This window comes from Oncorhynchus mykiss, chromosome 16 (assembly GCF_013265735.2).
Source record: "Oncorhynchus mykiss isolate Arlee chromosome 16, USDA_OmykA_1.1, whole genome shotgun sequence".
In the NCBI taxonomy this organism is placed as follows: Eukaryota; Metazoa; Chordata; class Actinopteri; order Salmoniformes; family Salmonidae; genus Oncorhynchus; species Oncorhynchus mykiss.
Genome location: NC_048580.1, coordinates 33472903 through 33497597, shown reverse-complemented (window position 1 = coordinate 33497597; position 24695 = coordinate 33472903). Strand labels below are relative to the sequence as shown.

Sequence of the window (24695 nt, the reverse complement as noted above, 5' to 3'; positions counted from 1 at the left end):
TCAAAGTGCCACCCCACAGGATGTAGAATTTAAGTTTCTGTGCAATTCAAAGAAATTCCACTGAGTCATAGAACATAGAGTTTCATTGAATCTGACGTCACACTTCCAGATCCCAAAGAATAAATATAAATTTTCTCTGGTAACAATGTTCATAATCTTTAACCTTAGTGTTTAGAATAGCCAATTATATTTCCACTTCTCATTTAATTTGTTTGGCTACTTTTTGAAGGCTTTAGGGTAAACTTGAGAGTTAAGCTAATGCATTCTGGGAAATGTATCCATATTGAACTAAATGTAAGTGATTCATTAAATATAATTAACAATATACGCATACAGGTTCTGTTTTCCTTGATCATTCATTTTAAGAGTTTGTCCTGAAAATCAATCAGTTGATCAATATTTTATATGCATGTAACATGTTTTCTGTTTTATGTACAAAATGTACTGTATATTTATATTAGCTACAACTAAGATATACTAAATCAAAATATGAACGCAACATGCAACAATTTAATTGATTTTACAGAGTTAAAGTTCATATGAGGAAATCAGTCAATTGAAATAAATAAATTAGGCCATAATCTATAGATTTTACATGACTGGGAATAAAGATATGCATCTGTTGGTCACAGATACCTTTAAAAAAAATGGCCCTCACTATGGACCTCAGGATCTGGTCACTGTATTTTTGTGCATTCAAATTGCTACTGATAAAATGCAATTGTGTTTGTTGTCCGTAGCTCATGCCTCCCCATACCATAACCCCACTGCCATCATGAGGCACTTCACAAAGTTGACAAACCGCTTGCCTACACGACGCCATACTGCCAAATTCTCTAAAACAATGTTGAAGTTTGTTTATGGTAGAGATATTAACATTACATTCTCTGTCAACAGCTCTGGTGGACATTCCTGTAGTCAGCATGCCAATTGCATGCTCCCTCAAAACTTGAGACATCTGTAGCATTGTGTCACGTGACAAAACTACACATTTGTAAGTGGCCTTTTGTCCCCAGCACAAGGTGCACCTGTGTAATGATCATGCCATTTAGTCAGCTTCTTGATATGCCACACCTGTCAGGTGGATGGATTATCTTGGCAAAGGAGAAATGCTCACTAACATGGATGTAAACACATTTTTGCACACAATTGGATAGAAATAACACTTTATGCATATGAAAAATATTTTATTTCAGCTCATGAAACATAGGGCCAACACTTTACATTTTGCACTGCACTGCCTGTCAGTAGTGTCTTGTATCCTGAAGGGCAGACACGGACCTCCGGTGTTGCCACTATTGGGCTGTCAATGCAGCGTCAGTTTGACAGGAAGCAGAACACTTGTTTGATGAGATAGAGAGAGACTTGCTCGCTGAAGCATGTAAAGGGTGTGTGGGTGCTGTATGTAGTGTAAAATGTGTACATGATATGTATAAGTGTAAAGGAAAAGGTAATATACTGTAGGTGACACAATTGTATGCAATGCGCTGCAGAAAAATGCAATTTTAAAATGTGATGTTTAGCTCTCTCTAGTGGTCATGTTGAAACTTTGGAATTTCACAAATGTATTGTAGTGTATTGTGGGTTAATAAGAGACAATATGGCTAACAGCTAACCGCTTACAGTAATTTGGAAAACAGACAACCACAGAACTAAACTGAATATGATTGTTGAATTTATCAAGTTCCTCTCATCTCCTGTAATTTTGGCTACACCAGCATTTGTGGCTATTTAGTTTCAAGCAGCATGTGATTTATTATATGCATACTTGCAATGGGTGTTCTGCAAATAACCTACATCTTCCATTGGTTTTATATTACACAGTTACAACAGTTTCGAAATGAACTATATTAGTTGGAAAAATGTGATATATTTTTGCAATACATCACAAATGGAAAAAGCACATCAACTGAAGCTTAGTTTAAACCTGACTCTTGATCAATCAAATGTATGTATTTATACAACCCCACAGAGCAAGCAATGCAGATGTCGAAATGTTCCCACACTATGGTGACAAAGAGCAAGCAACGCAGATGTAGAAGCACCTCCACAAAACGGTGACAAATCCATCCTCTTGGTTGGATGAGAGCAGAATGGGCGGAGCTGCTATGTGTTGCCTTGGAGGCAGGGACAGGCTGCTTCCCAGTCCTTGATGAAGGAACAAAGGTCTTTTGTGCGTTCAATTAATAAAGCCTTTCTGCAGAAAGATTCAATTGCTTGACTTTTCAGCGCTCTGATGCTCATCTACAAAGTTGACATTCTATATTCACTCAAGCAGTGGCGGTTGAAATCCAAACCAACTGTCCTCTATCTCACAGCAGTCCAGTCCTTTGAGACCATGAAGGACTCTGAGCCACAGCAACTCCTCTTGGCCAAATCCTGACTCTGACATACAAAGGGAAACTGATTAATCGGCTTCGCTTGAAGGCCTAGTTGAGTGCTGATTGCCATCATTACGGCAATTGCCAGATCCCATTTCACTCTATTATAGCGCTTCCACTGGCTGAGCCCACTGGCAGTGCCCACAGTCCCCTTCATGGGACACTTACCAACAGGAAGCGTGCGTCAGGGTTGATTTGAGGTACAGGGAGAGAGGCGATACTTGGGATTTTAGCTGTGCCTGGGACAGGACTCCCCCCCCCCCCCCCCCCTTCCCAAAGTGGAGATGGCTCAGTTCAGCTTTCGATTGGTTGTAATTAAAAAATACCAAACAAACAACAAAAGGAATAGTTAAATACTAAAATCATCTACTCAATTACTCACTACTTAAAATCTGTATTAATCATCGCTGCCATCTAATGCAAAAGGAGGGTTGGGAATAATTCCAGCTGCAAGAACAGTAGGTCTATTGTGATACAGTCAGGGTTGAAGGTACTGGCATATGGTATGGTACGACATGACTGCATATCAGCCCATGGAAAAAAATAGAGAATTGACTGGAAACCGGGTGGTATACGCTCCAAATTGCTTTGTGGTTTGAGGAGAACACTTTTTTGTCAAGGCGGGGATGATTGGCCTAGACGCTCACGGACAAGGCAGAGATGAGTTGCCGAGACAGAGCTCGTATGTGTTTTGTAACTGATGTCTCTTCCCATTCATCAAATTGCTGTTGCACAGTGCAGTGTTGGGGTTTGGATTACAGACCTCTACATGCTTTGTAAGTAGGAAAACCTGCAAAATCTTGTTCTCCCCACTGTATGTATATGGATATATGTATTTACCAAAAAAATATATGGGGGATTGGAAATGATGCAGACAAATACATTGATGGAAGCAACAATCTTTCTGCAATATTAAGGTGATCTACCCCTAATAGAAAAAAAAGGAAAAAAGAAACCCCTTAGCCCCTTCTCCCAGTATAACCTGAAGGAGACAAAATAAGCACCAGTTTAATGAATGTCAGTCTTTCCGCTTCAGTTTAATAACATTGAACCTAATGGTGATGTATTTACTCTCAATTGAATTAAATCATTTTAGAATTTTGTAATATTATTTAAATCTTGTATTTAAACGCATAGACTGTAGGGGAAACTGCTGGTTAGAAGAACAAAGCTTACCCCACTGATCCGTTTCTTGGATGATGGGGAAAACAAAATAATGAACAACATTACATTCCATAATGGGGGGAGCAAGATTGGCAGCCAAATATAAAACAATGTATGTCAGTATTACTGCTCCCATGCAACTTACATACTCGATACATTTGAGAAGGAGGCGAGGAGAAATGATGCACGGAATCAAGGAAAGATTCATTGGGATTGCATGTCTTCTCTCTCCGTTTTTTTCCAGTTACCTCTCCTTTCCCTTTTTTTTTACCTGGTTTTCTCCCAGGCTCACTGAATAAAATGAAAATGTGGTAAACATGGATGATTATGGGCCAGTTCTTTGGGCCAGCTATATACAATCAATGCATGGATCACACCCAGACAAACCTAGCTACTGTGTTTCAATACTATTCCATTGTATTTCTAATTTTAAATGGTTAGTTGAGTGTCAATTGCAAATGCAAGCAACTGCTTTTTGGGTGATGCACATACAGCTTGTTTCGTTGGGCCTGTGAAATAAGTTCCAAGTGTGGAACACTGTGAAACAGGATAAAACACACTGAATGTACAAAACATTGCCGCATTTAGACCCTTCTCAGCTAGTTAGCAAACGTTACATTAGTGAATAAGGGGGAAACACTAGCTAGCTTTACCACACTGTGTTAGTAGCTACATTTTACTTACTAAAATAGATATAGCTTGTTATGAGAAATGTGGAATTTAGTTTGAATGTTTTGAATATAAATCTTTGCTAAATCTATTCACGAAAACTCAAACGAAAAATGTAAATAGTAGGTGTCTGTGGTGATGTCCTTTGCAATAGTTTTCTGTGCTAGCTAGCTAACATTACATCTGGAAAATGTACGTAAATTATTCATATTTCCTTTTACATTCTGTGTTGTCTGTATTTCTCATAAGTGAGGTATGTTTGTAAATGCTTTATACATGGAACAATAGAAATGACAGTACATTGACTGCATATAATTTATATATAGATCTTTAATGTTAGTGTTATAGATCAGCGACAAACTGCACAGTTAATTACCATGAAGTCCTTAGGTATAAATGCTTTAAGAATGGAAAATGGAACGCTATAGGCTATATATAAGCCTAGTTTTCTAAATGCGGTTTGACCTTTTGGCATATTCACTAACACTGGTATGGCAGTGCAGAACAGCCATAATGATGAATACGCTGTCATTTTTATCTATTAAGATACCTAAATATGAGCTCTTGCATAGCATGACATGAATGCATTATGTAGATATGCTATGTATATGTTTCATTAACTTTTAAAAATGCGGTTGGGACCTGTTATAACAAGTTCATGAAATGCTTATAGACGTATAATAAATGCGTTATGGATATGTGGTCAACGTAAATCGTTACCAGAATTTCTCCAGAGCCTTGATATCATTGGTTTGCACTTACAGACTGCCCTCTTCAATTCAAACCACAGGTTTTTAATGGGGTTCAAGTGCCAATGCTGTTTAACTCCAGGCGGTGATATGGTCAGTCAGTGATATGGTCAGTTATGGGGTCATCTCAGTCTCAGGACTTGAACCCTATTTTATTGAGCATCCAATATAGCTTGAATTATTTATTTTACACATCATTTTTTGATCATCTTTATCATGGGTGCCAATCATTTTTTCGACCTGACTGTATATATTGTAAAACTTATTTGTATCTAGGACTAGTTCAGACTTTTTTTTGTTGTCAAATTAGCACCTTTGAAAGCCCCTTTAATATGATTTTAGAGCGAGACAACAATCTTGATAAATGTGATCGTCTGATAGGTTGAAACTTTGAAGTGAACCCAGGTTGTCTGGACACGACAAAACTGTGTTAGCCTGCTTTGTGTGTTTGCATGTACGTATTTCAGTCAATATTTTGGCGTGTGATTTGGCTTGGCTCTGCTTAACCTTGCACCGACCTGATAATGTGACACTGCTTTCCCCACTGGACTGGAGGAATATATTTTTGCCGGTCTTGGCCGGCATATGAGGTACATTCTGTTCCATTTGATTTGTGTGTGTGTCGAACACATGCGCGTATGTGGCTGTGTGTACGTGTGTTTGCATGCCAGGACTTGAAGACCTGTAAAGACAGCATACCAACATAACCCTGTCTCATTACATGTGTCCACCACTATCGGCCTGGGTCCTGAAGAACTGGCCGTAAGATTCACTTGTTCCCTTCTACAATGGCATTGTGGAATCTTTTATAGTTCAATGAAGAAGCAGCAGACTGACTAACAGAATGGTTTGGCCTGAATTGTCTGTGAACAGTTTACGCTTTAATCCAGTGAGTGTTGATGGACCTCATTCCTTATTGACTGTCTATAGTGATACCAAAGGGACCTTTGCTAGAAGCAGGGATACACAATGCCTTCAGAAAGTATTCACACCCCTTGACTTTTTCCATATTTTGTTGTTACAAAGTGGGGTTAAAATGGGTTCAATTGTCATTGTTGGTCAACAATCTACCAAAATATTCTAATGTAATGAAACATTTGAAAATTGTGAAAGATTTATGAAAAGAAAAACACTAATATATCTTGATTAGGTAAGTATTCGCCCCCTGAGACAATACATGTTAGAAATACCTTTTGTAGCGATTGCAGTTGTGAGTCTCTAAGAGCTTTGCACACCTGGATTGTACAATATTTGGCCATTATTCTTTAAGAAATTCAGGTTAGTTGTTGATCATTGCTATAAAGCCATTTTCATGTCTTGCCATAGATTTTCAAGCTGATTTAAGTCAAAACATTTAAGTCAGGAACATTCAATATTGTCTTAGTAAGCAACTCCAGTGTAGATGAGGCCTTGTGTTTTAGGTTATTGTCCTGCTGAAAGGTGAATTGGTCTCCCAGTGTCTGTTGGAAAGAGGACTGAACCAGGTTTTCCTCTAGAATGTAGCATGTGCTTAGCTGTATTCCATTTATCAATATCCTAAAAAAACTCCCTAGTCCTTGGCAATGACAAGCATACCCATAACATGATGCAGCCACCATGCTTGAAAATATGAAGAGTGATGTGATGTGATGGATTTGCTCCAAACATAACGCTTTGTATTGTTGCAAACCGGATGTTCAAAATGTTCTGGAATATTTTATTCTGAACAGGATTCCTTCTTTTCACGCAATCATTTAGGTAAGTATTCTGGCGTAACTACAATGTTGTTGATCCATCCACATTTTTATCACAACCATTCAACACTGTTTAAAATCACAATTGGCCTCATGGTGAAATCCCTGAGCAGTTTCCTTCCTCTCCAGCAACTGAGCCTGTATTTTTGTAGTGACTGGGTGTATTAATACATCATCCAAAGCCTAATTAATAACTTCACCATTCTTTACACATCTACCAATTGGTGCCCTTTCTTTGTGAAGCATTGTCTTTGTGGTTGAATGTGTGCTTGAAATTCACTATCTGACTAAGGGACCATACAATTATCTGTATGTGTGGGGTACAGAGATGGGCTAGAGTCGATACAACTTACAGTGAGCTCCAAAAGGATTGGGACAGTGTCATGTTTTGTTGTTTTGGCTCTGTATTCCAACACTTTCGATTTGAAATAATACAATGACCATGAGATTAAAGTGCAGACTGTCACTGTAACGGCCGTTGGCGGCGGAAGAAGGTGAGGACCAAGGTGCAGCGTGGTATGTGTCCATATTTATTAAATGAACACGGAAATAACAAAATAACAAAGAGAAACGACCGAAAACAGTTCTGGCTGGTGCAGACACACAGCAGAAAACAGAAAACAATCACCCACGAAACACAATAGAAAACAGGCTACCTAAATATGGTTCTCAATCAGGGACAACGATTGACAGCTGCCTCTGATTGAGAACCACACCAGGCCAAACACAGAAACAGCAAATCATAGAAAAACTAACATAGACAACCCGCCCAACTCACGCCCTGACCATACTAAAACAAAGACATAACAAAATAACTAAGGTCAGAACATGACAGTCACCTTTAATTTGAGGGTATTTTCATCCATATCTGGTGAATCGTTTAGAGATTTTTGTACATAGTCCCCCCATTTTAGGGGACCAAAAGTATTGGGACAAATTCACTTATGTGTGTTAAAGTAGTCAAAGATTTTGTATTTGGTCCCATATTCCTAGCAGGAAATGATTACATCAAACTTGTGACTACAAACTTGTTGGATGCATTTGCTGTTTGTTTTGGTTGTGTTTCAGAATTTTTTTCCCCAATATAAATGATTGGTAAATAATGTATTGTGTCATTTTGGAGTCACTGTCATTGTAAATAAGAATAGAGTATGGTAGCATGTGAATGTACCATGATTACGGATAGTCCTGAATGAATCGTGAATAATGATGAGTGAGAAAGTAACAGACGCACAAATATCATACCCCCAAGATATGCTAACCTCTAACCATTGCAATAACTGGGCAGGTTAGCATTTTTCGGGGTATGTTATTTGTGCATCTGTAACTTACTCAATTATCTAAACTTTTGACTACTTTAATACACATACGTGCATTTGTCCCAATACTTTTGGTCCCATCAAATGGGGGGACTACAGTTGTAAGTTTACATACACCTTAGCCAAATACATTTAAACTCAGTTTTTCACAATTCCTGACATTTAATCCAAGTAAAAATGCCCTGTCTTAGGTCAGTTAGGATCTCTACTTTATTTTAAGAATGTGAAATGTCAGAATAATAGTAGAGAGAATGATTTATTTCAGCTTTTATTTCTTTCATCACATTCCCAGTGGGTCAGAAGTTTACATACACTCAATTAGTATTTGGTAGCATTGCCTTTAAATTGTTTTACTTGGGTCAAATGTTTTGGGTAGCCTCCCACAAGCATCCCACAATAAGTTGGGTGAATTTTGGCCCATTCCTCCTGACAGAGCTGGTGTAAAGCTGAGTCAGGTTTGTAGGCCTCCTTGCTCACACACGCTTTTTCAGTTCTGCCCACACATTTTCTATGGGATTGAGGTCAGGACTTTGTGATGGCCACTCCAATACCTTGACTTTGTTGTCCTTAAGCCATTTTGCCACAACTTTGGAAGTATGCTTAGGGTTATTGTCTATTTGGTAGACCCATTTGCAACCAAGCTTTAACTTCCTGACTGATGTCTTGAGATGTTCCTTCAATATATCCACATAATATTCCTTCCTCATGATGCCATCTATTTTGTGAAGTGCACCAGACCCTCCTGCAGCAAGCACCCCCACAACATGATGCTGCCACCCCCGTGCTTCACGTTTAGGATGGTGTTCTTCGGTTTGCAAGCCTCCCCATTTTCTCTCCAAACATAACGATGGTCATTATGGCCAAACAGTTCTATTTTTGTTTCATCAGACCAGAGGACATTTCTCCAAAAAGTACGGTCTTTGTCCCCATATGCAGTCGCAAAACATAGTCTGTCTTTTTTATGGCGGTTTTGGAGCAGTGGCCTTACTAAGCGGCCTTTCAGGTTATGCCAATATAGGACTTGTTTTTCTCTGGATATAGATACTTTTGTACCTGTTTCCTCCAGCATCTTCACAAGGTCCTTTGCTGTTGTTCTGTACCCAAGTACATTCATCTCTAGGAGACAGAACACATCTCTTTCCTGAGCGGTATGACGACTGCGTTGTCCCATGGTGTTTATACTTGCATATTATTGTTTGTACAGATGAACGTGGTACATTCAGGCATTTGTAAATTGCTCCCATGGATGAACCAGAATTGTGGAGGTCATGGCTGATTTCTTTTGATTTTCCCATGATGTCAAGCAAAGAGGCACTGAGTTTGAAGGTAGGCCTTGAAATATATCCACAGGCACACCTCCAATTGACTCAAATTATGTCAATTAGCCTATCAGAAGCTTCTAAAGCCATGACATCATTTTCTGGAATTTTCCAAGCTGTTTAAAGGCACATTCAACTTAAGTGTATGTAAACTTCTGACCCGCTGGAATTGTGATACAGTAAATTTTAAGTGAAATAATCTATCTGTTAAAAATGGTTGGAAAAATTACTTGTATTTAATACCAGAGCTATTGATGTGATCCTTTCTGATTAGGCAGCTTAGACAAGTGGCAGAATGCACTGATTGAAGCGAACAGTTGCACTAATGTTTTAACTAACGGTTCAAAAAGACGAGCTGGAAAATGTTTGCTCCTAATGTTGGAAAGTTGGATGTGCACCGTGCAGCCATTTCGCTGTCATCTACTTTGAAAAGGTCAGGAGTTGGAGCCAGCGAAACTGGAGGTTGTGGTTTTTCAGATCTCTGTTTGTGTTTTCCATTGGCAATGATACGATTCTTGAAATATAATGAAAAAAAGGTTGAAGTAATTTGCCATGTTTGGAAGTTGTTTATGGAAGATGTTTCGTCCGTTATTTTCTGGCATTGGGCTGTTCGTGGTTACAGTACAAGATGTATCTGTTTGAACTAATCCATTTTCAAAATGGCCTCCAGGGATGTAGCAAATTTCCCTGTGAAATCTGCGGTAGGAAAGCCAGTGAACAAGGTTGAAGGCAGAGGAGTTGACCTGATGCACCATGACCACATGACTCAGCATAAAAATCCAATTAAAACATTTTGTCAGAAGTCTTATGGCCCATATAATGTATCCATTTTCCTAGTCAGGTCACATGGTTATAAAAGCTCTGGGCCCTACTTACAAACCCCTAAACCCCTCTTTCCCTCTCAGATATGAATGAGTGTGAGGAGACCAACGGTGGCTGTGAGACTTTGCGCTGCAACACCATTGGCAGCTTCTACTGCAAGTGTCCACTCGGCCAGGTGCTCAGGGAGGACGGCAAGACCTGCCAAGGTGAGTGCTGTCACGCGGTGATGTCACCTGTCACCTCACACTGGTCCCAGAAGCATCTGTGAATTCAAGCCTGCAGTATGACTTAAAGGAATAGTTCACCCAAATTGCAAAATTACATATCGATTTCCTCACCCTGTAAGCAGTTTGTAATTTTGCAATTTGGGTGATCTTTCCCTTTAAAACAGAATGGTAAGGGTTCACAGAATTAACAAAGAATACTGTATGGCAGGGGTAGGCAAGTAAATTCAGCCTCAGGCCTCTATTTGTCAGATGCGGATGATCGGGGGGCCGGAACGTAATTATAATAATATGTTCAAGATGAAAGGTTCTCCTCACCATAGCTTTAGCCACGTCATTAGTGCTTAGTTGTGGTGGTCTGTCTGATCTCAGCCAACCTTTTTGACGAATAGGAAGTGATTGCACAAAGCAGTGTTATTACAAGGGGATCTCTGTAATTAGTGTGTAGCGTTAATCTGCCATACATGCATGGTTGTCTTTGTGCCCTGATTCATTGCATACATGTATACTAAAAAGGATGCAAAGTTGATGTTGTTGAATCTTTTCAGGGATTCTGAAATTTTTTGACTCAAAAACATTTGCCAGGTAAAATCTATGGAGAATATCCTTTAGTCCTTTGGCGTATCTAGCAACATGGTAGTTTAGTGTCTAGCTAGCTACCTTCAAACCACACTAATTAACTCACCGACACACAGAGCCCCACAGTGAGTAGAGCTGGAGCAGAGGATCACACATGTACACTGTCTGATGCAACACATTTTGTTAGTCATTTTACCCTCACAAATATTTCCTCTTCGTCTTCAGTGTCAAATCCAGAGGCACTCGACAACGCTAATAAAACAACATTCCAGAGGACATTTAATTCATGCCTTGGAGAGAGTCCTCAAGTTAGTTTGTAATTTAATAAAGTATATATTCAACCTCTCACATATCCATCGGAAATAAATGAATGACTCTTTTAATCCTTTGAATGTTTATCGCACAACTTCTTGACACAAAGAATTCACTGTTGTTTTTACTTTTTGTCCAAAAGTGTTGGTCCCCTTGGGAGCTACATATTCTTCGGTCATGGCAATGATAGCTATTTTCTCTATTACACTAGGAATCCCAACAGCCGCCTATTGAAATGAAAAGAAGAGGCAGATGTTTGGAAAGTCATTAAGAATGAAGAATGTCCTGTCCGGTTTACATTAAGTCTTGGCTTTTCCCGGGTTGAAAGAACTGCTATGTTTTCTTTCCTTGGCCTCATTATTCATAAGAAGCCTCCAGGAGCTGTGTCCATGCCGTGCTGTATTACAGTAAGCAGGAGTGTAGGTGTGTAGATGTGTAACGTATGCACGAGCATGTTGGGAAAAATCTATGCTGAGCCGCAGAAATGTAGTGGTGCTACAATGATTCTGTGTGTGTATGTGTGTGTTTGCGTGCATGTTTGTGTGTGTTTGCATGTCCATGTGTGTGTTTGTGCTTGGTGCTCATGTGTGTCCTATTTAAGTCCAGACCTTTTGGCCTGAGGACAGTACCTATAAAAGACAGGAACAATTCATCCCAAGAGTCTCACTGCCATGGAAAAGACAGAGGATCCCTGAGGCAAAGCCAACATAAAATGCTCTCACTTCAAAGCAGGCCTTTAGCCTAGTCAATGGAGGTGCGTTCAGGAAAGTATGAACCACTGTAATGTGAACAGCCCAATCTCTTTCTAATCATGTCCGACTGGCTGCTGAACAATGTCTAAGGTGTCGCAGAGTGTCTGGTTTGTATCATAGACTTATGGCACAGGTACACGAGCCAAGTATTTTTTGTGGTACTGTACGGTATCCATATTAGGACAGCCTCAGGATGTGAGACATGACTGATACACCCCCACTGTGGTGGATGCTGCCTGCATGCTACATACGCAGCATCATCAACACAGCAACGTTTGAGGCTTGTGTGCCTGGATCGTCTTTTTACAGAGGTTATAATAGCCTTATAAAAATATATATTTTGTACACAATAAAGAAAATGTATTACGGGTAAACATCTAAATATTTCTCCCAGTGTTTATGAAAGCTCAGAATGCTTATATTCTTGATCTGACAGTTTTAATCGTATGTGACTATTTGTGAATGAGTGGAATCATCAACGGTGGTTTATTCGTAATGATTTCCTCTGTCCCCCGGATTTGCCTCACATATGTTATTTTTTAGCAGCACATTCACCACTCACTCAAACAGCAAAGTCCACCCTCTTGCAGTTCATGCCGAGGGCCTGATACGTGAAATGAACTACCCCAGAATTACCCCAGGTTGAGACTAGAGTGCAGTGTGTTCGCAAGATGCCGGACAAAAGGCAATTTTAGAACCGTCCCACAACTCCTGCTTTGTCTACAGACATCCCCCAAACAAACAATGCAGGAGGAATGTAGGAGGAAGCATATAGGAGGATGCAGAGGAGACAGATAGAGAAGCATCATTATTAATGCCTCGGAATACAAATTTGAATGGTATGGAATTTGAAGAAAAGAGATATCTATGTAAAGAGATTATGATTTTATGCAATTCATCGTTACAACTGACTGAACAAAAATCAAATTGTATTGGTTGCATACACATATTTTGCAGATGTTATTGCGGGTGTAGCAAAATGCTTGTGTTTCTAGCTCCAACAGTGCAGTAATATCTTATAATACACAACAATATACAGTCGCTACACAGTAGCGACTATACAGTGTCTTTTTTGATTGTTTTTTTCTGTTCTCCACATGACATTTTAAAGTGTTTTAAATGTATAGAAATGCAGTAAATGAGCTTCAACTTTAAAATTGTTTTACTTCAGGCTCTGTCATTCTATAGATGAGCTCACGTATGGCTTGCTTGGCACATCACTTGACCACACTATTACCGTGCTATTTCCCTCACTCAGCTGAAGTTGGCTATTCCCTCGCTGCTCCCATCCATGCACAGCAGTAGATGATTTAAATACATCAAGAACAGCCCTTGCAAATCCCACAATGCCTTTAATGTCCAAAATGACATTAACGTGTTGATTTATGTTGGGCTTATATCAATATACTTTGGATAAAGTTGATCGAGTCCATCATGTGAATAAATATGAGTTTTTAACAGTTTCATGTGTTGAAATGCTTTTATTGTGGTGTAATTCAATATCTTATGAACGTTCCTGTGTGGTTCAGTTGTTCGTGTTTCTCCGCTTCGAACTGTGCTTCTGTCATTGCATCTGAGGATGGAAGAAGGAGGGAGGGACATGGAGGAGGAGTGTGGACCTGTGTTCGGTGAATGGAGAGAGAGGAAGGGAGAATGAGAACAAGAGGAGGAGGAGGGATGAGGGAGGGTCTCCAACTAAAAGAGAGAAACATGCAGCATGTCTGTCAAAGCTGAGAGGAGAGAGTTAGATAGAGGAAATGCTGCCTGAAATAACAAAGAAAATTACTTACTATACTTAAACCCAGAGAGTCAACTGGTGCGGTCATCATACCTCCTTTGGGATACTATCAACAGCTTGGTACAAGTTCTACTATTCTATCTACAAATCTTCTAACTTCCAAGCTTAGTTATCTGTAGATACTTATCTCACACTTTCAGTGCTGTTAAGACCATGGCATCCCTAGGATGGGTCGTGGTGGTTCTAGTGGGCTTTTGGAGCCAGCTAAGCCCAGGTCAGGGAGCTAATAACGGGCCTGGCAGATACCGCTACCAGCGCAGGAACTGCTACACCTGCTTCTATGGATACAATGGCTACAACACGGGGCACATGAAAGGTGCAGGTGAGTGAGAAGTATGTGCTGTGTGCACAGTGCTCTACCATAGTACAGTATATCAGTCCCCGTTGTGAGCAAGATCATGTCATATCTGTCATCGTGTGTAGAATATGACATTCGACTTTGTCACTTGAACGTCCTGGAATGCAAGGGAACCTGTAGTTTTTATTGATTATATCTAAGAGATTATAATTCTGAATCAAGGCTTCTGTGTCTACTGACATCTGACATGTAGACACATTATCTCTGTGTGTGTGTGTGTGTGTGTGTGTGTGTGTGTGTGTGTGTGTGTGTGTGTGTGTGTGTGTGTGTGTTTGTTTGTTACAAATACAATGCAATGCAACTTCATTGTCCTATATAGGGCTGTAACCTACATTAATGGCTTAACCTGCATTTATTTGCATGTTTAAAATGGTAATGTGTGAGTGGAGTAATGGGACACGTATAAAGTACTTTGAAAGCAGTAGGGATCAGGATACACTGGTGCTGCAGTTAAGGGGAATATACTGGAAGATGAGCTCTATGAGCCCTGTGTAGAAATGAAAGCGAGCGGGACAGAGAGAGCGAGAGAGACCATGCAAGTCTATATCGAGGTTGGCCATCTTGATTACAGAGAGAATTACAAAATACAGGTACAGTGAAATGGTTACTTGCATAGTGGAGTCTTCTATTTAGACATGTAGCTAACTAACTAGCTAGCTAAACAATGAACCATAATCTTAACTCATAACTTTTCTACCCTGTTTGAATCTACAGGTAGCTAAAGCTAACCAACCAGGTTTAATGTTAGCTAGCTAGCTAACATTAGGCTATAACTAGCAATGCAAGTGGTTCTGAGATACAAATAATATTACTACACAGATGATACACATAACTTTAGCCAGTGAGCCAGCCAGCTAACGTTAGCTAGCTAGCTAACAGTATGCTTTAACTTGAAATGAAAATAACTTTCTGACAAAATTAGAAACGTATGATATCTGAAAATATAGCTAGCTAGACTCTCTTAACGGTATACATGGATGAACGCTTCTCCCTCTCTGTCACGGATGCCATGGTTGCCTTTAGTTTGAAGATGTAATCCAGAGACAGGAGTTCTTTACAACAGCCTTCTCTGTGTTCTCTTTTCAACTCCCTCCACATATTTGCAATCAAAATGCCTGAATTTTCTCCATCTCCTTAGCTATCATACTCTGCTTCTACCGGGCATTCCACAGATTTCAAAACTCGGTCCTCCAGAAAGTGGAGAGCATTAGCAACACTTTTGCAGTTCTTCATGATATCGTTAAAAAAGGCTGCTTTAGAAAGAATTACCAACATATACTGAGCAGCTCATGTTATAGACAGAAGCGTGCTACATAGCACACCAATTCAAACTCATCTCTCGGCATGTCCAGCCCATCCCCATCCATTCTCAGCCAATCATGGCTAGCGGGAAGGTTCCTGTCTTTTCTGCTAAACCATCTCGGCTCGTAATTTAACAATTTTATTCGGATTTACAGATGGCATACAAGTTTGCTATTACGGCACATTGAAGTTCATACGTTCCAGAAGGCATTTCTACCAAATGACGCATTTTGATTAAAAAAAATAGCTCATTCAAATACCTCTCCTGTGAAGTAGTGACGCTCGACATATGCCTAGTTTCCTGAAATGAGTCACATATACAGTGCCTTGCGAAAGTATTCGGCCCCCTTGAACTTTGCGACCTTTTGCCACATTTCAGGCTTCAAACATAAAGATATAAAACTGTATTTTTTTGTGAAGAATCAACAACAAGTGGGACACAATCATGAAGTGGAACGACATTTATTGGATATTTCAAACTTTTTTAACAAATCAAAAACTGAAAAATTGGGCGTGCAAAATTATTCAGCCCCTTTACTTTCAGTGCAGCAAACTCTCTCCAGAAGTTCAGTGAGGATCTCTGAATGATCCAATGTTGACATATATGACTAATGATGATAAATACAATCCACCTGTGTGTAATCAAGTCTCCATATAAATGCACCTGCACTGTGATAGTCTCAGAGGTCCGTTAAAAGTGCAGAGAGCATCATGAAGAACAAGGAACACACCAGGCAGGTCCGAGATACTGTTGTGAAGAAGTTTTGGATACAAAAAGATTTCCCAAGCTTTAAACATCCCAAGGAGCACTGTGCAAGCGATAATATTGTAATGGAAGGAGTATCAGACCACTGCAAATCTACCAAGGCCTGACCGTCCCTCTAAACTTTCAGCTCATACAAGGAGAAGACTGATCAGATATGCAGCCAAGAGGCCCATGATCACTCTGGATGAACTGCAGAGATCTACAGCTGAGGTGGGAGACTCTGTCCATAGGACAACAATCAGTCGTATATTGCACAAATCTGGCCTTTATGGAAGAGTGGCAAGAAGAAAGCCATTTCTTAAAGATATCCATAAAAAGTGTCGTTTAAAGTTTGCCACAAGCCATCTGGGAGACACACCAAACATGTGGAAGAAGGTGCACTGGTCAGATGAAACCAAAATGGAACTTTTTGGCAACAATGCAAAACGTTATGTTTGGCGTAAAAGCAACACAGCTGAACACACCATCCCCACTGTCAAACATGGTGGTGGCAGCATCATGGTTTGGGCCTGCTTTTCTTCAGCAGGGACAGGGAAGATGGTTAACATTGATGGGGAGATGGATGGAGCCAAATACAGGACCATTCTGGAAGAAAACCTGATGGAGTCTGCAAAAGACCTGAGACTGGGACGGAGATTTGTCTTCCAACAAGACAATGATCCAAAACATAAAGCAAAATCTACAATGGAATGGTTCAAAAATAAACATATCCAGGTGTTAGAATGGCCAAGTCAAAGTCCAGACCTGAATCCATTCGAGAATCTGTGGAAATAACTGAAAACTGCTGTTCACAAATGCTCTCCATCCAACCTCACTGAGCTCGAGCTGTTTTGCAAGGAGGAATGGGAAAAAATGTCAGTCTCTCGATGTGCCAAACTGATAGAGACATACCCCAAGCGACTTACAGCTGTAATCGCAGCAAAAGGTGGCGCTACAAAGTATTAACTTAAGGGGGCTGAATAATTTTGCACGCCCAATTTTTCAGTTTTTGATTTGTTCAAAAAGTTTGAAATATCCAATAAATGTCGTTCCACTTCATGATTGTGTCCCACTTGTTGTTGATTCTTCACAAAAAAATACAGTTTTATATCTTTATGTTTGAAGCCTGAAATGTGGCAAAAGGTCGCAAAGTTCAATGGGGCCGAATACTTTCGCAAGGCACTGTAATTCCATTTACTGACACCTGAAGCCTCCACTCTTCAACTCAATATTTTATAACAATAAAACAAGGAAGTGAATTGTTGGAGCCAAATTCCCTTACTTTCAGTCTCATGATAAATGTTAACTAGAATCACGAAATATTGACGTATTGAATATAATTATGAATATTGCATTTAGAATTATGGAGTATGATTGATGGAATCATGTTTTTGAGTTTTCTATTACGTTATCATGGGTATTTGAAAGCAGTATGGAGCCTCACCTGGGCACACCCCTTTTTCCCTTGTTCCCCTTCCCTATACCTATTTAGTGGTATGGTATTATGGCTAAGCTAGGCCCCAGTTATGGAGGGGTGACATACAGTTTTTGAGTACTACTACTACTACTACATGTTTAAATCAGATTGCTTATGCTTTGATCATGGATCGACTATAGCCTATGAAATTACCGTTGTTTGGAAACGTGAAACCTTTTGTTTGGAGAATCATTTTTTGTTTTTATACAATCAAGGCTTGTGAGACTCTCCTTTTTTGGTTGCTTTGGAAGCGGGTCTGACTGTGGCATCACATACCTGTAGCCTCAAGGCAAGTTTTGAATTGGATTACATATTGCCTTTATAACAATGTTTTACAGCTGTCAAAGCTTCATCCTCCTAAATTGGAAAAATCAACGGATACATTTTGGGAAGGTGATGGGATGGCCGTCATGGAAAAAAGGAAAGGAAAAACCATGTCCTTGGATGCTTTAAGCAAGTATGGTGTGTTTTTTGCTACGGCCACACTCAGAATACAGAGGAAATCGTATGACTTACATGAAAAAGCAAATTCTCCGACACAAAATCCCAGTGTCGGCACCCTAACTCTAGATGGTGTAACCCGCGTCAGCATCAGGGGAGGGTGATGCGAGAGTGTGAGCTGTATGTCTTAGATTAGAGATTATAAACTTCCTGGCATAGTCAATCTGCAGATGCAGCAGTTTCTCTGTTGTTTCTTTGACTTGATGAATTCCTGGGATCCTCCTGATTTATGACAGTTGGACTTTGTTGCTTTTTTTATGTGTCTTATCATTGTCCAGTAAGAGTATGGCAAGCACAGGAAGATCCTGGCATCAGATCACACATGCCGATGCATGGACACAGGCAAGAACACACGCACCCATGCACACACATTTATGTGCAAACGTACACACACACACAAACACATGCACACACGTACACATACATTCACACACACATATGCCAATATTACTTCCCAAAACCAAGGTTCTGCTGCACTCCATACTCCTAATCTTTAAACACTGAGTGATTGAACCACAGAAGACCACAGTCTTGTAACCACCAAGATACATACTCTATCATCTCAGCCAAGTGTGTTCATGGTTCCAGTTTCAATCATGTTGATGCTGGCTGGAAGTGTGAGAGCGACCCTAAGGCAGCTGTTTAGGACATTACAATTGTGTTTTGTTGTGCTAGTCTGTGTGAATTTCATGGCTGTTAATGAGAGTTCAATGAGCAGTGAATGACTGTGAGGTCAGGGAGAGAAGTTGGTCAGAGCAACAGGGGCCAGAGGCTGATTTCCTTGACGGATTGCTCACTTGCTGCAGTTGTTCTTTCTCAATTCAATAAAAAAAAAGGCTTTTATTGGCTTGGGAAACATATACATTGCCAAAGCAGGTGAAATAAACAATCAGAAATTAACAGTAAACATTACACTCATGAAAGTTTCAAAGGAATAGAGACATTTTAAATGTTATATTATGGCTATGTACAGTACAGTGCTGTAACAATGTGCAAATAGTTGAAGTACAAAAGGTTCTTGTGCTGACGTTGCTTCCAGAGGCAGTTTGGAACTCGGTAGTGAGTGTTGCAACCGGCCTACGCGCTTCAGCACTCAGTGGTCCAGTTCTGTGAGCTTGTGTGGACTGCCACTTCGTGGTTGAGCCGTTGTTGCTCCTTGACATTTCCACTTCACAATAACAACACTTACAGTTGACTGAAGCAGCTCTAGCAGGGCAGAAATTTGACAAACTGACTTGTTGGAAAGGCGGTGCCACGTTGAAAGTCACTGAGCTCTTCAGTACGGCCATTCTACTGCTAATGTTTGTCTATAGAGATTGCATGGCTGTGTGGTCGATTTTACACATCTGACAGCAATGGGGGTGGCTGAAATATCCAAATCCATTCATTTGAAGGGTGTCCACATACTTTTTTGTGTATTTTCCTTTTTCATCTGTGCTATGACTAAAGTACTGGGTTTTTTCATGTCGGGTCATGTGAATTGGAAACACTCGGTACTGCTTGCCATGCGGTAGCAGAGAGAACAGTCTATGACTTGGGTGGCTGGAGTTTTTTTTTAACCATTTTTAGGGTCTTCCTATGACACCGCCTGGTATAAAATTCCTGGATAGTAGGTAGCTCGGCCCCAGTGATGTACTGGGCCGTAAGCAATACTCTCTGTAGCGCCTTGCGGTCGGATGCCAAGCAGTTGCCATACCAAGATGTGATGCAGCCAGTCAAGATGCTCTCAATGGTGCAGCTGTAGAACTTTGAGGATCTGAGGCCCATAACAAATCCTTTCAGCTTCCTAAGCGAGAAGAGGTGTTGTCGTGCCCTCTTCACAACTGTGTTGGTGTGTGTAGATCATGATGGATCCTTAGTGATGTCGACACTGAGGAACTTGAAGCTTTTGACCCGTTCCACTACAGCCCCGTCGATGTGAATGGGTGCGTGCTCTGCCCTTTGTTTCCTATAGTCCGCGATCATTTCCTTTGTCGTAATGACATTGAGGTAGAGGTTTTTGAGAGGTTGTTGGCCCACCAGAGGTTGGTTCAACCTGAGCACTCACCGTAGGAACTGATTGCCTGTAAAATCCCTATATTCAATCACTAAATCAAGTACTTTCAAAATGTTAATTGAAAATAATACCCCCCTTTTCATGAAGTAGATTTTACGGCATGTCACTCATTCTACTGCGCTCTATTCTAACCAAACCTGCATTACCAGTTCATATCAGTAGGTATCACTATGCACTGGCTTGTAGAAAAAAACTGATGATAGCTGCCTCTCTGTATTTGTGAACGTTATGGTCAATTCTCTCTTTCTGCATTAGCCATCCATCTGTTATGGTTGAACAAATGTGTTCATATTGTTTGTGTAAACTGCTCTGTGGCAGAATTGGTAGGTTTTTTACTTTTAAGACAGTGACTTGTGCGCCACCAACGATAGTGATTAATCACCTGTAGTGGAAATACAATTATATTACTGGAACATTACTGGACTAACATTTTTACATTTTCATTTTTAGACATTTAGCAGGTCTTATCCATACATTTTCATGCTTTCTTCATACTAGTCCCCCATGTTGACTGACTAACCTCTTCAGGAACTTCAGTCTCCCTTGACCTTGGGTAGCAGCAGGAGATCATTTCATCTTCTTTATCCTGTGCCAAACACATTTATTCAAGTCTAAATTGTGAACGTTAGCGGCTGGCTGCATGATTGCATCAACCTAGTTAGCTAATGTTAGCTCGCTAGCTAGCTATTTAGCTAGGCTACTCTAAAGCTAATGTTAGTCGTTTTCTTAGCTAGCTATAGATTAGAACATTCTAGCTAGTTTTAGAGGATGACTGCTTTTATTAACTGCTTTTATTAACACACCTTGTTTTCCATGAACATGTGTGTTCACTCTCTCATGAGGCAAGCAAACAAGCAGACAGGAGAGGAGGGTTTCCACTAAATCACAGCCACAAAGTCAGATTCTACTGACGGGAGAGGAGTGTGAGCGAAGAAAGAAATCAAGTTAAACAACAAGGTGTTTGTGCAGCTAAACTAGTTGTTAAGAGGTGTGGTTGATGAGGCTCTGTAGGCTGTAGCTAGGAGACCACTGTGACTGACAAGTGAATTCACCTGTCGCAGTGAGCGTGGGGGTTACCACGTGAAATGACAGGGAGAGGGTTGCATCCACTAGGCAAAACTGAGGCGAACAAGCTAAAATTGGGAGAGATGCTGTATGTAACTTGTCCAGTAAGAAAAACCTGCTTTCTTTTCCATTGCAAAATGTTTTTCAAAGTTTTTCTATGACCTGAAATTAAGTAGTATGTCTGGTAAACGCGTTCAGTGTTTTGAAAGTAGTGTGACAGCGCCACACCAGATGAAAAAGCATTGGGGCAAATGCTGTCTCACCACATGTTTTCCGGCTGCTCTGGTGTCAAGTATTTGTCTTTTTGTTTTTTCATGATTTGGTTAGGTCTAATTGTGTTGCTGTCCTGGGACTCTGTAGGATCTGTTTGGGGACTCTTCTCTACGTTAATCTCTCTGTAGGTGAGGGCTTTGTTATGGAAGGTTTGGGAAACACTTCCTTTTAGGTGGTTGTAGACACACAGTGTGTCAATTGAGCCTCTTGTCAAGATTCTTTGCAGATCTGTCAGGGGGGTCCTCATCAGCCTGTAGTGTCTGCATGTGTTCGATTAGTACGCTGTTTGGGAGGCTCACTTTGTATACACTGTAAATGTAAATGTGTAGACTATGTACTGTATACAGTGTAAAATAATGTTCTTTAATGTACTGAAACTGGAGGCTATTCTGCACAGACACAGATAAGCAAATACACAGTGTGTTACTGTAGCGCCCAGAGAGAACAGATTTTGATGGAAATGGGCTGTTTTCTGTTCCTTATTCTCCTGCTTTATTAACAATTCTGAGGTTGGATTGTGTGTGTGTGTGTGTGTGTGTGTGTGCGCACGCACCTGAGTGTGCGTGCTTGTGAGAGCTTGCCAGTGTGTCAAAGCAGCATGATTGATGAAACAATGATTATTTTTCAAATTGAAATGCATACTCCCCACTTTGTTGTGGAGTCAACGTTCACGACCCGTGAACGGCCATTTTGTCTGCCATCGTTTCATACGAGAGTAATCTTCACCTTCATGCTTCACCCTGTAATTATCAAGAGGATATAAGGTTGTGGAGCTGATGCTTAGACCAGATTCTGTTCAGTTGTAATGTGAATGAAAAAGTTAACGCTGTTAACCTCCCTCTTAAAAAAATTACGGATGCCTTTGACCGTTGGGGTAAGAAACATATCGTATGTCAAAGTGCCTACCCCCTTAAGACAATGATTTGCAACCCAGATATCTTGCCAACAGAATGTTAATATGGTTGCCAGCGCAGTGAGAAATACATTAGTAGCGCCTATTGTACAGTATTTAATCACAGAGAGGCTGCTGGCCATTTAAGTTTGGTGGCCAACCGGGGGTCAGACATAATTATTTATCTCATGGAGGAGAATAGGCAGGCCTTTAATCATCATCACAGGAGTACTACCAAGTCCTGAGTGCAATCAGGCCCTTTTATCATGGGCAGCCTCAGAGAGTGTGCCAGACTGTCTGATGAGCTGTCTGGACAAGTCTGCCTTCCTTCTTCAGAGAGAGACTGACCTCTAATCAATGCTGCAGTCAAGTGCTCTTACACCCTACCTTACCCTCTACCTTACAGCACCCCATGGGGTGGTCTGGCACTGCTTTGTGTTTATCAAGAAAGGCCACCCATTCCATCACTGTTAAAGGGCAATATTTCAGCACTTTTCAACCTCATAGTTTCTATCTCCAGCGCCATAGCATTATCTACATATGTGAAAACAGTCATTTGGGAAGAACCATGATGTTATTTGGTTATTTTTCTTCTTAACCATAATTGGTTTCTGTATACTGTACATATACAGTTGGTAATGTGTCATTCACTTGAAATATGAGTGTTTCACTTTGAGTAATGCTGCTTTTACATGGTACGAGGTAGACGGTAGACGGCAAACCAGATGTCATTGTTTTCAATGAGAGAACGATTGTAAATGCCATTGAGGCTGGCTGGCGGTGAATGCCGTCAGCCACCACGGTAGATGGGACTTGCCACCAGAGTTAAAATATTTCAACTTTTGCCCTCTGCCATAGTGTTGTCCTCTACCGGATGTGTGTTTACTGAAATCACCATAGCAACGCATACTGTAGTGCTGGCTTGCTTTTGCCATCATTTTCTTTCTTGCTTTCTTGTCCTGATATCCCGACTGGTAGGACGTTTTTTTGCATCCCTCATCTAAACGCAGCATGACTCTTTGTTTGGCTCCTGGCTGTTAAAGCAATGAAACTAAGACCCCTGCACCCTTAATTTCTAAGCTTCATCGTGGCGTCCTTCTGCTTACATCTCTTGTTGTTCCACAAATTTCTGTGTTTTTGCTTTCACTCTCTTCATCCAGTCAGACCCTCCAGCAGTAAATTGTCCCTTGGCTGTGAGAAGTAGTAACATTTTCAAATCCTTATAGCATTTACATGCTGCATATGGGAACAGCTGCGTCTGGGAACAGCTGCGTTTGGGAACAGCTGCGTCTAGGAACATGGAATGTGTCTGGGAACAGCTGCATCTGGGAACAGCTGCGCCTGGGAACAGCTGCGTTTGGGAACAGCTGCATCTGGGAACATGGAATGTGTCTGGGAACAGCTGCATCTGGGAACAGCTGCGTCTGGGAACAGCTGCTTCTGGGAACAGCTGCGTTTGGGAACAGCTGCGTCTGGGAACATGGAATGTGTCTGGGAACAGCTGCGTCTGGGAACAGCTGCGTCTGGGAACAGCTGCGTTTGGGAACAGCTGCGTCTGGGAACATGGAATGTGTCTGGGAACAGCTGCGTCTGGGAACAGCTGCGTCTGGGAACAGCTGCGTTTGGGAACAGCTGCGTCTGGGAACATGGAATGTGTCTGGGAACAACTGCATCTGGGAACAGCTGCGTCTGGGAACAGCTGCGTCTGGGAACAGCTGCGTCTGGGAACAGCTGCGTTTGGGAACAGCTGCGTCTGGGAACATGGAATGTGTCTGGGAACAACTGCATCTGGGAACAGCTGCGTCTGGGAACAGCTGCGTCTGGGAACAGCTGCATTTGGGAACAGCTGCGTCTGGGAACAGCTGCGTCTGGGAACAGCTGTGTTTGGGAACAGCTGCGTCTGGGAACATGGAATGTGTCTGGGAACAGCTGCATCTGGGAACAGCTGCGCCTGGGAACAGCTGCGCTTGGGAACAGCTGCGTCTGGGAACAGCTGCGTTTGGGAACAGCTGCGACTAGGAACAGCTGCGTTTGGGAACAGCTGCGTCTGGGAACATGGAATGTGTCTAGGAACAGCTGCATCTGGGAACAGCTGCGTCTGGGAACAGCTGTCTCTGGGAACAGCTGCGTCTGTGAACAGCTGCGTCTGTGAACAGCTGCGTCTGGGAAAGCTGCGTCTGGGAACATGGAATGTGTCTGGGAACA

General features: G+C 41.1%; 1 protein-coding gene and 1 long non-coding RNA gene across 2 annotated transcripts in view; both read left to right on the top strand.

The window, feature by feature from the left end:
* The window catches only part of LOC118939523, a 47228-nt gene extending 33750 nt beyond the window's left edge, over positions 1–13478 (top strand). Inside the window, exons 2-3 of the long non-coding RNA XR_005036508.1 lie at positions 10240–10362; positions 11483–13478. This is a non-coding gene — a long non-coding RNA (uncharacterized LOC118939523). The remainder of the gene's footprint in view (positions 1–10239; positions 10363–11482) is intronic.
* Positions 13479–13761: 283 nt separating this feature from the next.
* Positions 13762–24695, top strand: part of LOC110491041 (multiple epidermal growth factor-like domains protein 6) — a 64415-nt gene continuing 53481 nt past the window's right edge. The window contains exon 1 of the mRNA XM_036945770.1: positions 13762–14143. Coding sequence (XP_036801665.1) covers positions 13975–14143 — 169 coding nt within the window. The 5' untranslated portion in view covers positions 13762–13974. The remainder of the gene's footprint in view (positions 14144–24695) is intronic.